A 13345-nucleotide genomic window follows, 5' to 3' on the forward strand; every position below is an offset into this window, starting at 1 on the left:
GTTGCCCCTGAAACTACTGAAAAGGCTGCTGCCCCTCTTCAGGAACCACACATTTGTCTGGCCTCTCAACAGATACCCCTCCGCTGTGATTGCACCTACAGTACGGCCATCTGTATCACTGAGGCATGCAAGCCTCCCCACCAACGGCAAGGTCCATGGTTCACAGGGGGGTGGAGGGGGTGGGGTGGTGAGGGGGTAGGGGGGGTTACACACACCCTCTGTCAAAGTGTTCAGGAGGTGTAACCTGAGGTGACAGAGGGACTAATCAGCAATTTAGGAATGTAGGAGCTCAGGCAATCATCCCTTCCTGTGCCCAGCCTGTACCAGGGGGTACACGCGAACCTGGGTCTGAAAAATATCCATTAACCTGTCACCTGTTACATAACCTGTTAGACGCGTGGGCCAGCCAGGAGTGCACAGGGAGGAAGAAGAAAAAGAGGAGCCTGAAATGCCGAAGTGGAGGAACGAGAGGAGAAGGGAAACAAATAAAGGAGAAGGGAATGAAAAACAGTGGTGACCGTTCTTATATCAGTGACAGACAATGCAGAACATTCCCAACAACACCCTAGACATGTTCCCCAAGGGAGGTGAAAAAGAATAACAAGAGGATTGACACGCTGCACGGAAGGGAAAAGATGCTGCAAAGAGTGGCGAGCCCCCTGAGGGGGGGGGGGGGGGGGTTACGAATAAATGTATGTAAGTGTGTGTGTGTGTGTGTCATTGTAACTGTCTATCACACTCAACAGATCCATGTAAAAAACATAAGTTAATGACTTGCTATTATACTACTGCATAAATAAAAAAGTGCATACGTTTATAACTTGAATGTATGCAACTCTCCTGTGACTTTCCCTTATCTATGTATAATGACACAATGCAAGATTTCTAGATCAATAAAAATAAAATAAAAACATCCAGCTAATTCAGTGTGTAAATTGAAGGCAGAGGTGATGTGGGGGAGGAGGTAAGGGAGAGTGGTCGGGGGGGGGGGGGGGGGGGGCATGCTGAAATAGTTTGTGCTTTTGCAATTAACATTGTGTCCATGTGGTGCCAAGATTAATGTAACTGCCTAGTAGGTGGGAGATCCCAGGTTCCAGTCTAGTCCGGAACACATTTACCCTTGTCGCCACTGATTCCACATAAAGTCCTGATGTAGCCGATATCATCAAATCCTTCCCTTCCCTTTCCTTTCCTTTCTCCCCCTTCTTCAACTTAAATAATATGTATCACAGTTATGGATTCAGCACAGAGTATGTTCTTTTGGCCATGTCCGAAAGAACAGACATCAAGTATACGTGTAGTATTAGTATTAGTATTAGTATTAGTAGTAGTACTTGTACTTTCACTTGTCCATGGATCATATTTTGTAATAACATGCAAACATCAATAGTGAATTGCATAAATTTGCATTAGATATAGAAACCGTGTTTAGATTCTGGGAGCTATATTTATAAATGAAAACTCAAAAGCATCAACTTTTAATAAGCATACGTTCTTCTTAGATTGTAAAGAATTAGTTCATGCTATATCAGTCACTGTCAAAACTTATCAGCAAACTAAACAAATCCCAAAATCTATACATAAAGTTAAAAATAAAATCACTGAAATTCCATGTTCCCTGGAAATAATCAGTCATCATTTCCAATAGCAAAACGCCACTAACTGCCACATATATTAGTTGTTATAAAGTGGATTCAAGAGCTATGCATACATGGTGAGGCCGTAACGTCTTACAGACGAGTGCTAAAACCTAAACTGTTATGCACATTCCAAAGGAAATTTGTATAGATTACACCATGCACACAAAAAGGCAAAAAATTCCTATGAAGGCAATCGTACTTGGGTCAATCTCTCTCTCTCTCTACCTACGAGATGGAAGTCATTCTAGCCACATGCGGAGATGTTCCTCCTAAAGGAATTTCTCTGCCTGTGGCATTTACACTATATGCACAGGCCGAGACAAAGAAGCACATAGAGAGAATATCTGAATAACTGAGCTACTTCTGTATGTATTGAGATGACAATGGGCACTGGGGTCAACATTGCTCACACATTACGAATTTACAAGCTGTAGTGGACGAACTAAAGAAACTAAAACAACCTATATTTCCTGTGCATTATGTGCTGCCATAATAAAGGTTATTATTTTAAATGGGGAAGGTAAATTGCACAAAACTTAACAAGAAACACTTAGTATCCATTTATGGCATCCACACCTTAACAGCTGACAAGGGCTTTCAGCTTTTCATATTTACAAACTGTCCAAGTGAGAATCTTAGAATCGACCATCAGCAGCAAATTGACACATGCTATGTCATATATAGGAAGTCAATTAAGATTCACCCATAAGTCACTTATAGAGGCTTTGCATCTTTCTGTCTCACAAATCATAACTTTGGAAGTAATAAACTGTGAGTCAGCTGTGAATTCACCCTCCACACAAGAGACAGTATGTTTTAACATGAAATGTGCTCTTCTATCACTCAAGTAGTGACTACAGTCTTGATTCATAATACATGTGCCCATCAACCAATAGCTCTTGAAGTTATGACAGAAGAAACAACATTAGCATATCCACAAGAGGAACTGAAGATCTATTCTTATACTTCATCGAATTGTACACTATTGGAAGATCATAGCTATTGCACTAAAAATTACGGTATGGCCTTCATTCACATAAAGTCCGCACACTTTCCATGAACAGTATGGGTGTAGCTACTGTTACTGTTCTACTGTATCACGCAGTACTGTGATACCCATTTTACATGTGTGGTGGTGGTGATTTTTGGTTTGTGTGGCACTCAACTGCACGGTCATCAGTGCCCATACAATGACCCAATCTTTACACAGTCCAATTGTAGCCATATTCACGAATGATGATGATGATGATGAAATGATGGGGACGAGACAAACATCCAGTCCTCAGGCAGAGAAAATCGCCAACCCAGCCGGGGTTTGCACCCGGGGGCCTGATGATCAAGAGGCACCAATGCTAGCCACTAGACCACAAGCTGCGGACCCATTTTACATGTAACTCTGAGTACTGACTGGAGTCATGTTATTAGCACATGCAAGCACTGCTTCTTTCAAATCGGCAGTCCATAGGGTTCATTGGTCTCCTTGGACATTACCCTGTTTCTCTTGCATGTTGCAATAGTTTTTGAAACATAATATGAGTTGGATGTCTCCTAAATGGTTGCCTAAATGAGTGTATGAGCTAACATATAGGGTAATTATAAAGTTTTCATTATCACACCGAAAAAATAAAGTTAGTTTGTATGTACATAACTGCAGTCCTAGCAGTTGTATACTTTGAAATTCCTGTCCACAGCACTGTAGCACAACACTACAGGATCTAAATCAAAATGCCACAGCTCACTGATGGATTATCGTGCAGTTTTTCGTTTTCTGCATTAGAAAGACAAACAATGGTATACCAATCTGTGCAAACTGGTGCAAGAATATAGCTGCAATGCAACAGCTTATGACATAGTGGTTAGGTGGGACACATGCATCCAAAGTGATTAGGTATATCCGAATAGTGAAGAATGAAACGCTCTACCACCTTTATGTATAGAACTGGGAATTGCAAGAGTAGTAATGAGTCCGGCATATCATATTCGAGGCAATAGCAAAAAAACTCGAGGGGATAGCAGAAAAATAGAAAATCACATGCAGATCAATTTCAAATATCTTAACAACATTTTGAACATGACAAAAGTCTGCCCACACTTGGTTCTGCAGCTATTCATACTGATTCAAAAAGCACACTGAACTGCGACAAAAGTGGGAGTACTGCAGCTTACAGGTCAGTCCAAATAACTTCTTTAAGCAACCAATCATTGTGGACAAGTACAAGGTGGATTACTAAGACCCCAAGACAAAGGAGCAAAGCCAGCAGTGGAAATATGTGGATTCACCACTGTGAAGAGGAAAGTCTCAGATAGTGCCGAATGATATATGTGTGTGTGTTCCATGGCAGTGCCCCATAACATTCCGCAAAGGATGGTGCTTCTGTGAGCTATCGAATTTTGCCCCCTCCTGCAACCCAACTGGCTCCTGACGACTGCCTTCACTCCTCGGGAACCACTGCATGGCAGGCATTTCCAGAATGACAATGAGCTGATTTTAAACATGGGAGGTTCCTTAAACAGTTAAAACTTAAGACTTCTACAACTAAGGTCTTTGCCAATTCATTTATCACTGAGAAAAAATGTCACACACTGAAGAGTGAGTATGTAGAGAAGGATTAATACCATCACCAAATTTAACAGTCACAGTTTCACTATTAAAACATCATTACTCACATAGTACAACCTTCAGCTTCCCTAGAGTTACCATTTGATAGTCTGTGCAAGTGAATCATCTCTGCTAATTCTGTAACTAGATGCAGAGTTCTATCATTATGGCTGATCAACACACTATACTTCAACGTGTTAGAAAGGACTGATCCTCAATGTGTACACATCATATCATCTGTAATATATTAGTGGAGCGTTTTGATTCTCCTCATGACATATGCCTAAATATTGGGCAAGTTTCCCACCCTATTATGTCAGCAATTCCAACTGTAACAAATTAATTTATTACAACAAACAAATGATGATTTACAGAATATTTTATTTCATTGGGATACTTATTCCAAAGTACATTTTGCATTGTAGTATTGAAAACAGTCATTTCTGAACCAGGATCCATTATCTCAAGTTAATTCATTTGCCCTTTCCAATCAGTGCTAAAAGTCAGTATCATCATTATGGATATCTACATCGATACTCTGCAAGTCATCATATGGTGTGTGGCAGAGGGTACCCTGTTCCACTCGCAAATAGAGCAAGGGAAGAAAAGGACACACTGTATGCCTTCGTATGAGCCCTAATTTCTCATATCTTTTCATGGTCCTTAAGCGCAGTGTATGTTGGCAGCAGTAGAATCGTTTGGCAATCAGCTTCAAATGCCGGTTCTCTAAATTTTCTCATAGTGTTTTACAAACAGAACGTTCTCTTCTCTCCAGGGATTCCCATTCGAGTTCCCAAAGCATCTCTATAACACTTGTTGTTCAAACCCACTGGTAACAAATCCTGCAGCCCACCTTTGAATTGCTTCGAAGTCTTCCTTCAGTCCTTCAGTACAGATCCCAAACACTCAAGCAGTACTCAAGAATAGGTTGCACAAGTGCCCTATATGCAATCTCCTTCATAGGTGAACCACTCCTTCCTAAATTTCTACCAATTAACCGAAGTAGACCATTCGCTTTCCCTACCACAGCTGTCACGTGCTCGTTCCACCTCGTGTCGCTTTACATTATTATGCCTACATATTTAAACGACTTGACTGTGTCAAGCAGGACAATAGTAATACTGTACCTGAACATAACATGTTTAATCTTCTCACCCTGTATACTGTCCACATGTTAATTAAACTATCACTTACACAGGTACTAATGCTGCTTAAGACGACATAGAATGAAGAAGTATCAGTGAGTATCATTGTGGTTCATTCAAATTCCTGTTGTTGGACAGTACCCAATAACTTGATTTTTCCATTTACCTCACACGTGTACTGTGCTGGTGTTTGCCACACATCTGCACTTCATGGTGTGGCAAATTTTAGCAACATTTAACTTCCTAAGTTGAAACAGAATCCTACAACACAACGCTGTTTGAAACTAAGAATTCCATTAACTGTACCCAATGTGACACACGTGCATATTTAACACAATCAACTTTATGCTTCTTTTAAGGTTCCTGACAATCTTCAATGAAACACTGTTGAAATATCCAAAGATGGCCAATCTTTTCCAACCGTGATTTCTTCTGGCTGCTCCCTCTAATTTATAGATGCACACTGAAATGCTCACCAAATCTGTGTTTATAGTATTCATTCTGATGAAAAATGTCCTGTAAATGACTAATCTCATATTCTAAAGTTTTCAAATAGTTGGTTAGGACCACTATTATGTTATTTTCTATGAAACTAAGAGAAGCCTTGGTCAGTAGATATGCCTACTGGGAAAATTGGAAAAAATTAATGAGCACCTAAGGGGAACAGATTGAGAGACATTCTCAATAAAACTGAAAATTTTAAACCAAAATGGAAAAAGGATTCAAACACACTTCATGAGAGGAAGTGTCAAAAATAGTATAAGGGACAGTGAAATGTAAATAAGACAGATGAAAAATGTAAGTAAACTATTTATTATTTCAAAAGTAATCACCTTAACTGTTAGAAAATATATTTCCGCTTTCAGACAAGATGGTCCATGTCTCCACGGAAAAATGTTTGTGGTTGTCTACAGAACCATGATGGTACCCCGGCATGTACCTCTTTGTCCAAAGCGTATCGATGGCCACTAATGTCTTTCTTCAGAGCTCCAAAAATATGGAAATTTTATGGAGATATTGGGACTGCATGGAGGATGTGTGAGGGCTGCCAAGCGAAACTTGTGCAGCATAGTCTGCACTATTTTGGCAATATGTGGGCCCACTCACATCCTCCATACAGTCCCAATCTCTCCCCACGCGATTTCCATATTGCAGCAGTTGATTTGCTCTCAATTAAGAGGTACACAGATTGGTACAATCGCAGTTCTGTAGGCAACCACCAACTTGTTACAGTGAAGGCATTGACCGCCTTATCTCACAGTGTGATAAATGTATAAGCAGTTAAGGCAATTACTTTTGAAATGATAAACAGTTTGCTTATTTTCAAAAAATCTATAATATTTTCTTCTTTGCTTTCCTCTCTCCTCTGAAAATCAGAATACCTGGATCCATAAACACAAGATACAACTGAGCTACAACTGAGCTTCCCTACAGAGTTCTCATCCTGCTCACATTTGAAGAGGATCTATCTACTTTTGGTTGAAGCTCTTCAAAGAAATGAGGATTTAACAATACATAAAAGAAGAGAAAGGCAAGACATCTGCTGTGGCCACAGGCGTGTGCACTATGGAGTGCTTGTGTGTGTGACTGTGTACTTTTGATAGGAAAAACAGCTACACCTTGACAGCTGATGTGAAAGCCGTTTTCTGTTCCATGTTTCTGTAGCCAATGCATCGATCTGCTGTGGGTGGTTGGTTGCCTTTCCCTTAAGTACTGCTAATCCAGGAATGTTCATTATTGTTATGATCTAACAAAAGAGTGGAAAAGACTGAAGTACCGCAACAGCTCAGAGATTAAGAGTAGTAGTCTCCCATGAGAGCAAGACGGTTAGCTTCCTATTTCATCGGCAACTCAATTCAGCTGTCAGTGACCAAGAAAATGAGCACATACAAGTAGTACCTTTAGTAGAGAATGATCTGTAAAACAACCAACTACACTACACAATCGTAACTCATAACTTTCCCAGCGGAAAATTTCGATGCATTTGCTCATTTCTCATCTCCAATTGTCCTTAACTTCTGTTAATACCCCTGTTGCCCTTTTCTTCCTTATTCTCACATCTGGTTTCTTCTTCATTTTCATACTCTTATACGACTGCTCCCTCCCCCCCCCCCCCCTTTTCCTGGTGTTTTCTTCGCTACTTGCTTGTTTTTCTTTTATATCAGTCTGTCCACCCTTATATCTGAATAGCTGACACACCCTTATGCTTTTCTTCAATTTCTCAGAACTACTGAAGCCTCTCGACCTACCACCCAAGATGGTGATGAAAGAGAAACTTTCAATTCCCTCAGATATTACAGCTATGCAATTCATTACCAATCCTTTTGAATTTCTATGTAGTTGGCTCCTTTGTCACACATCTGTACCAGACCAACGAAACTGTTATGAGTGGCAGTAAATACAGTGAATAAGCATGTGATCATACTGTCAAGTTGTATCTCAGGATTTACCGACTTTTAATCAAAGCTGGCTACTGAGCCAATGAAGCTGTATAAGTATGCTGCAACTGTTTGTTGTTGGGATACTTTAAAGAGTGGAAGTCAGGACTGAGGGATAGAAGCACTATACATGAATGTTTGTATGAATTGCATGGTACAACGGATGTCATTAAGTGAGGATGGAATTCCAAGGGTCAAGAAACATTTACATTACATCAAATTGTGTTAAATCAATATTAGTTTCACATGCAATGATGAAAATATGTGTAAATTGTCTGTAAAAAATGAGTGAAGCAGGTGGTAATCTTGTAGAATTTGGCTATCATGTTAAATGAGTTATGTTACATTAATTACTAAATAACTATAAACTGTGCAAGTGGATATTTGTGACATCATTGTGAACAAAAGTAACTGCTGCCAATAGCTCATTGTGATTGCTTCTGTAATCAGTTATTTGCAGCAATGATGTAATTTAATAAACAGCAGCAGCAACTATCTAGCTGACTTATTGTAAGAAAGGAAAGTATGCAACATTAAGATTCATAGTCGTCTAGAAGCTGATTAACCAGGTTCCATTAGACAGCATGTGGTCCTGCATGTTTACCTGTCATGTTTTCAGGGCCATAGTGTCATTTGTTGTCAAAAACAGTACCAGCAACACTATTTCAGGTTTTTATGTCACATATCACTCAAATGACATAACTTCCAAATCAGGACATGAGAGTTGTACAATGCGAATGAAGACATATCGAATTCCACCACATTTTACTGTTAACATAAAAATTATAGTAATTGTTTATTTTACAGCACAGAATGGGCAAAACAACTTTAAGCACCACTTGGACATACATTCACATATATTACTGATAGAGTGTCTCTCTGTGCCATCTTTAGATTTTTACAATGCTGCTACTATTTTTTTCCATTTTTTACACATTACATACAAGAATATATCAACTAAGTACATTTATCTGATACATCCAATACTGATGAAAAAACAACAATAATGTATCACACGCAGCCTTCAATGATAGTCGCACTTTCATTTCACAATATAGTATCTAAAACAAAAATAGTTTTTCTCATAACAACAAGAGATGGCAGTTTAATGTGCACTTAAATTGTGTTTCAGTACTGTTGTGAACATAATACTAACTAGAGATTGGAGTACAAAAATCATTAAACTATTTTTTATAAAACTTATAAACAGCTTTGTGATTTTTGTTGACATTTTTATAAATTATTAAATTCACATTCTTAGAAAATAAATTTATTCTGTAGCTTATTTTCAATCACATCAACAACATTTTTATACAGCAGATGACAAATTCAACATTCAGACACATCATTTATCACTATGCCATATAAATCTTCCACAAATCAATAAGGCATTTTTTTAGAAAATCATATGCATATCACAAATACATCAAATGATGATTGAAAATTAAATGAATGGAAAATGACCAAAAATATAGTTTTCACCAATTCTCATTTATAGCCTCATATTTTCTTACTTCAGAGATATGACTATCAAAAGAAGTTTAATTTCATAAAAAAAAGCTCAAACAGAGAATACTTTGAAATGATAACAAAACATGTACTCAAATAAGAAAAAGTTTTAAGAAATATGAGGAAGTATGTATGTGGACAGACAACAATTATATACAGCTAACCAGAATTTTATTTTGGAATCTTTTCATATGAAACTAGAACTTTAATCTAACATTGTTCTGGATGCTAATAGAAACTCTGCAATTTGTGTCACACAAAAGCCACACAAGCAAAATGCTTGCATCTCAGTCATCTTCAATACATTAGCTGACTTGTGTATCTTTAAGAAATAGAGGTTTAGGAAGAAATTAGGGTGAGAGTGGGTTGAGATGCATTATGATTTGAATAATCTTTGTAACATTAATGTAACTGAGTCTAGTCCAAGTAATGAGGACAGCACTTTGCATAGATCTTATATTGGGAGATAATGGATTCTAATATACAAAGCACTGCTAACATGAAGCTTCAGTCTTTGGTTTCAATAGTTTTACGAGTTTGTTACTCAGTTATGAAATCATTTTACAGAATCAGCTTGCATTAGGCAACACTGCAGCATACTAATATATCCATTGTGTTTAGTTATGGTCCCCAACAGAGCACCCAAACCCATGCCAGCCACAGCATTATAAATCTTTCTTACATAATATGACAAAAATCTGTATACCCATTACATACTTTTTGCAACAACCACAAATTATCTACCACATCTCCCACACTCCCATATATAGTTAAGTAAATTACAGGAATGGCCATAGCCCTTTAGACAGCAAAATATTTGAGAGGTGACTTACGAGCCTGACAACATTAATAGTTCTCCTTAAATTTTTTTCTTCTACAAAAATATTTGTTTCACTTACAGCATATCTCTTACTTAAAAGAGAAAGACAAGGTTATATGTTTGAAAACAAAGATTGTCTCTCATATTTTCCATTGTATGGTCTCTCACATTCACTCCAACATAAAGGCAAACGAATTATTATATTGTAACTCCGATTTAATTTTATTAAGACAGCAGTTATATAATGCCCAGCATATTGTCTCTTCGGAATAGCTGAACACACAGCCAATGATCTAGGACTAAAAAAAATTATATATATTTATTAATTTTTTTTCAGGACACACTTCAAAATTGAAACTGTGTGCAAGTTTCTGAACTCACAAGGAAGGGGGGGGGGGGAAACAAAATTACCTACTTTTCTGCAAGGCTCATCTGAACAATGACTATGGTACAAACGTGGTATGAAATAATCAAAGTCTACACCTTCTTCATTGAGGTTTTCAGCACGATTTGTGATAATGCACTCATTAACATGTAAGTATACAACATCTCATCTTATTGTACCACACTGTGTTTTGTGCATAAAAGTATTTGTAGAGCTACAGACAGATATGTAGCAACACTTAAAGAAACAAGTGAATTATTTTGAGAGTATGTACCTCAGCATTATTACACAACTCCCATCATAATCAAATGGCAAATAAATAAAAAAATAAGAAATGCAGCAGAAATATTTACAATACCCTTCCACAAAAGTGGTAAAAACATACATTAATACTGTTTACAAAGTGAAAGCCAACAAGCATCATAGATATACATATAATTATATACATATTTTATAAAAGTTATGACGTCACTTAAGAGGTCTCTCCAATACATTAAGCTGTGCAGCGAAAAAAAAAAAACACAGTTCCAACATGAGACTGAACCCAGCACCACACTACTTCCAGCAGCTTTCAGTAGTGACTCATGAGGCAGTCAATAAAATTATCATCTTAAAAAAATGATACATTTTTAAAAAAATAAAGAGGGAGGATTATTTTCTTTGGTCACTTCACATCCAGCACATACCACTGCTAGAACTTCAGCAGAATAGCAGTATGACACTTTCATTTGTCAAGAACAAAAGAATCCTCCTCTCTGAGATCTCTTTTATTTCTAATTTTTTTAAAAGCAAAAATTTTTTTGTGGAAGATTGACACATTTTACGTTTTATGGATCCAGTATGGCTAAAACATTTAACAGGAATTTTTACTACTGGTATAGACACAGAAAGACACAGACAATCATGTATCTTACAAGGGATAGTTTACAATAATTTTAATAGCTCCTGTTCATCAAATACTGTAGTATAAAATTAGACAATATAAATTTATTTTAGTATAGCTCCTCACAATTTCAAAATAAACGTCAGTTCCTACTTAGCGTCCTCTTTCAAACCAACGCCAGTTGTTTAACAGCCACTCACAAACTACACAACACGGACGAGATTGTTCAACTGACTGGAATGAATTGGAGACTGACAATCTGGCACAATTTAGAGGTAGTGAAATGCACTTAACAACAGAGGCAGCATATGGGAACTGCCAACAAAATCTGAGGCACTGTAACACTGCAATCACAAATGTGGTTGCATGTCCACAGAATTTGACGGTCCTCCCAACGAATGGTTGCTGAAGGATGGAAAGAAGAATTCTCCATTGGGCCTCGGTAACTTGCGCATTATCTTGCCTGATGTTATGAGACGTCCAAAACCCTCCTGATGAGCAAAAGCATAGCCTGAGCGAATGGAACGACGCGTTCTTCGAGCAGATGGTGTCCGTAAAACATCTTGTGACTGTCGTGACCTGGAAATTCAGAAGTTCAATATGAATTATGGGTGAACTGAATGTAGCTTATCATAAAATAATGATAATGATGGCATTATTAATGGTGATGATGACGATGACAGTAATAGGAGTTAGGCTATTCTGTTGTAAGTGAACTTCAAAACAGTCTTGAAAATTCAACGAGGAGGCAGCACCTGCATCCCACAACATTTCAGAAACACACAGACGCATCTTTGAGCAGTTCTGTTGATTCCAAACTATTTTATGTGGATTACATGACATATTATTATTATTATTATTATTATTATTATTATTATTATTCTGCACAATGACAAATGGGTATTTTGAAGTAAAAGAGTTCTGTAAGCCTTACTTGCAAATCAGGCACCTACACGACTGCCTTCTCAAAACTATTACTCAGTATTAATGTATACTGATACAACACTAAGATCGACAAATTTAATTATAGATGATAGCTGAAAACACTATCCTTCTCATATGAGTATACATAACAGCTCATGAAGGAAAGTACACAAATTCGTCAGCAGCTTGTATATCTAAAAATTAACAGCAATTTCTAGCACCCATATATGACATGGAAAGAGATGGAACAGGTAGCTACCACATGACGAGCATAGTCTGGTGTGCATTTTGTCCACTGAGTTTTATACCATGTTGAATGTGTAAAACTAGGTACAAGATCAATGTGGCATAGGAAGGAGGGTGATTGACCTCACAGATACTAAAGGTTTCTCTGTGACGAAGTGGTGGATTTCACAGGACTACTGCAGGCTCTGTTCATTGGGTTCACTGGCAGTTGCAGAAATTATTGCCAGAATTCAACATTACAGCTGAAACATGATTATTAACAGATCAGTGTTGTCATCATATGTCCCAACTTGGTGAGGTTTAAAGTTCACTGATGGTGAATGGCAGAGTTCAAGTGTGAATACAGCAAGAGTGGGAGAAAAAAATCAGCTGCCTCTTTCTCAAAGGGATCATTCATGGCATTCACCTTACTGGACTTAAGGACAGTGGAGAAAACCAAAACCTGTATGGCTCAGTGGAGATGTGAACCCCATCTTTACAAATGAGTCACTGCCTGAAACCCCTGCATCCCACTGGCCTTAAATCTTTTCAGTTACAATGGGCAAAGGGACTAACAGTGGATAACAGATGACCAATATGTGTTATATGGGCTAGAAAAATATTGCTCCAGCCTGTATAGTAATTACATGTTATGTTCGTCATAAATTACAGGAAGCATTCTGGAATGATTGCTGAGTAGGTGTAATGCAATGTCTAGACCACTATGTCGCATTCTGGGGATGTTTTAACTACAGTATATAAAAATGGGTCCTATGG

The 13345-nt window shown here is 37.8% G+C and overlaps 1 protein-coding gene across 1 annotated transcript in view; it reads right to left on the reverse strand.

The window, feature by feature from the left end:
• Positions 1 to 8570: 8570 nt before the first annotated feature.
• LOC126281290 (phospholipid-transporting ATPase ID) overlaps positions 8571 to 13345 on the reverse strand; it is a 1237896-nt gene continuing 1233121 nt past the window's right edge. The window contains 1 exon segment of the mRNA XM_049980113.1: positions 8571 to 11998. Within this exon segment, the coding sequence (XP_049836070.1) occupies positions 11770 to 11998 (229 nt within the window). The 3' untranslated portion in view covers positions 8571 to 11769.

The sequence above is a fragment of the Schistocerca gregaria genome, chromosome 7 (genome assembly GCF_023897955.1).
Source record: "Schistocerca gregaria isolate iqSchGreg1 chromosome 7, iqSchGreg1.2, whole genome shotgun sequence".
In the NCBI taxonomy this organism is placed as follows: Eukaryota; Metazoa; Arthropoda; class Insecta; order Orthoptera; family Acrididae; genus Schistocerca; species Schistocerca gregaria.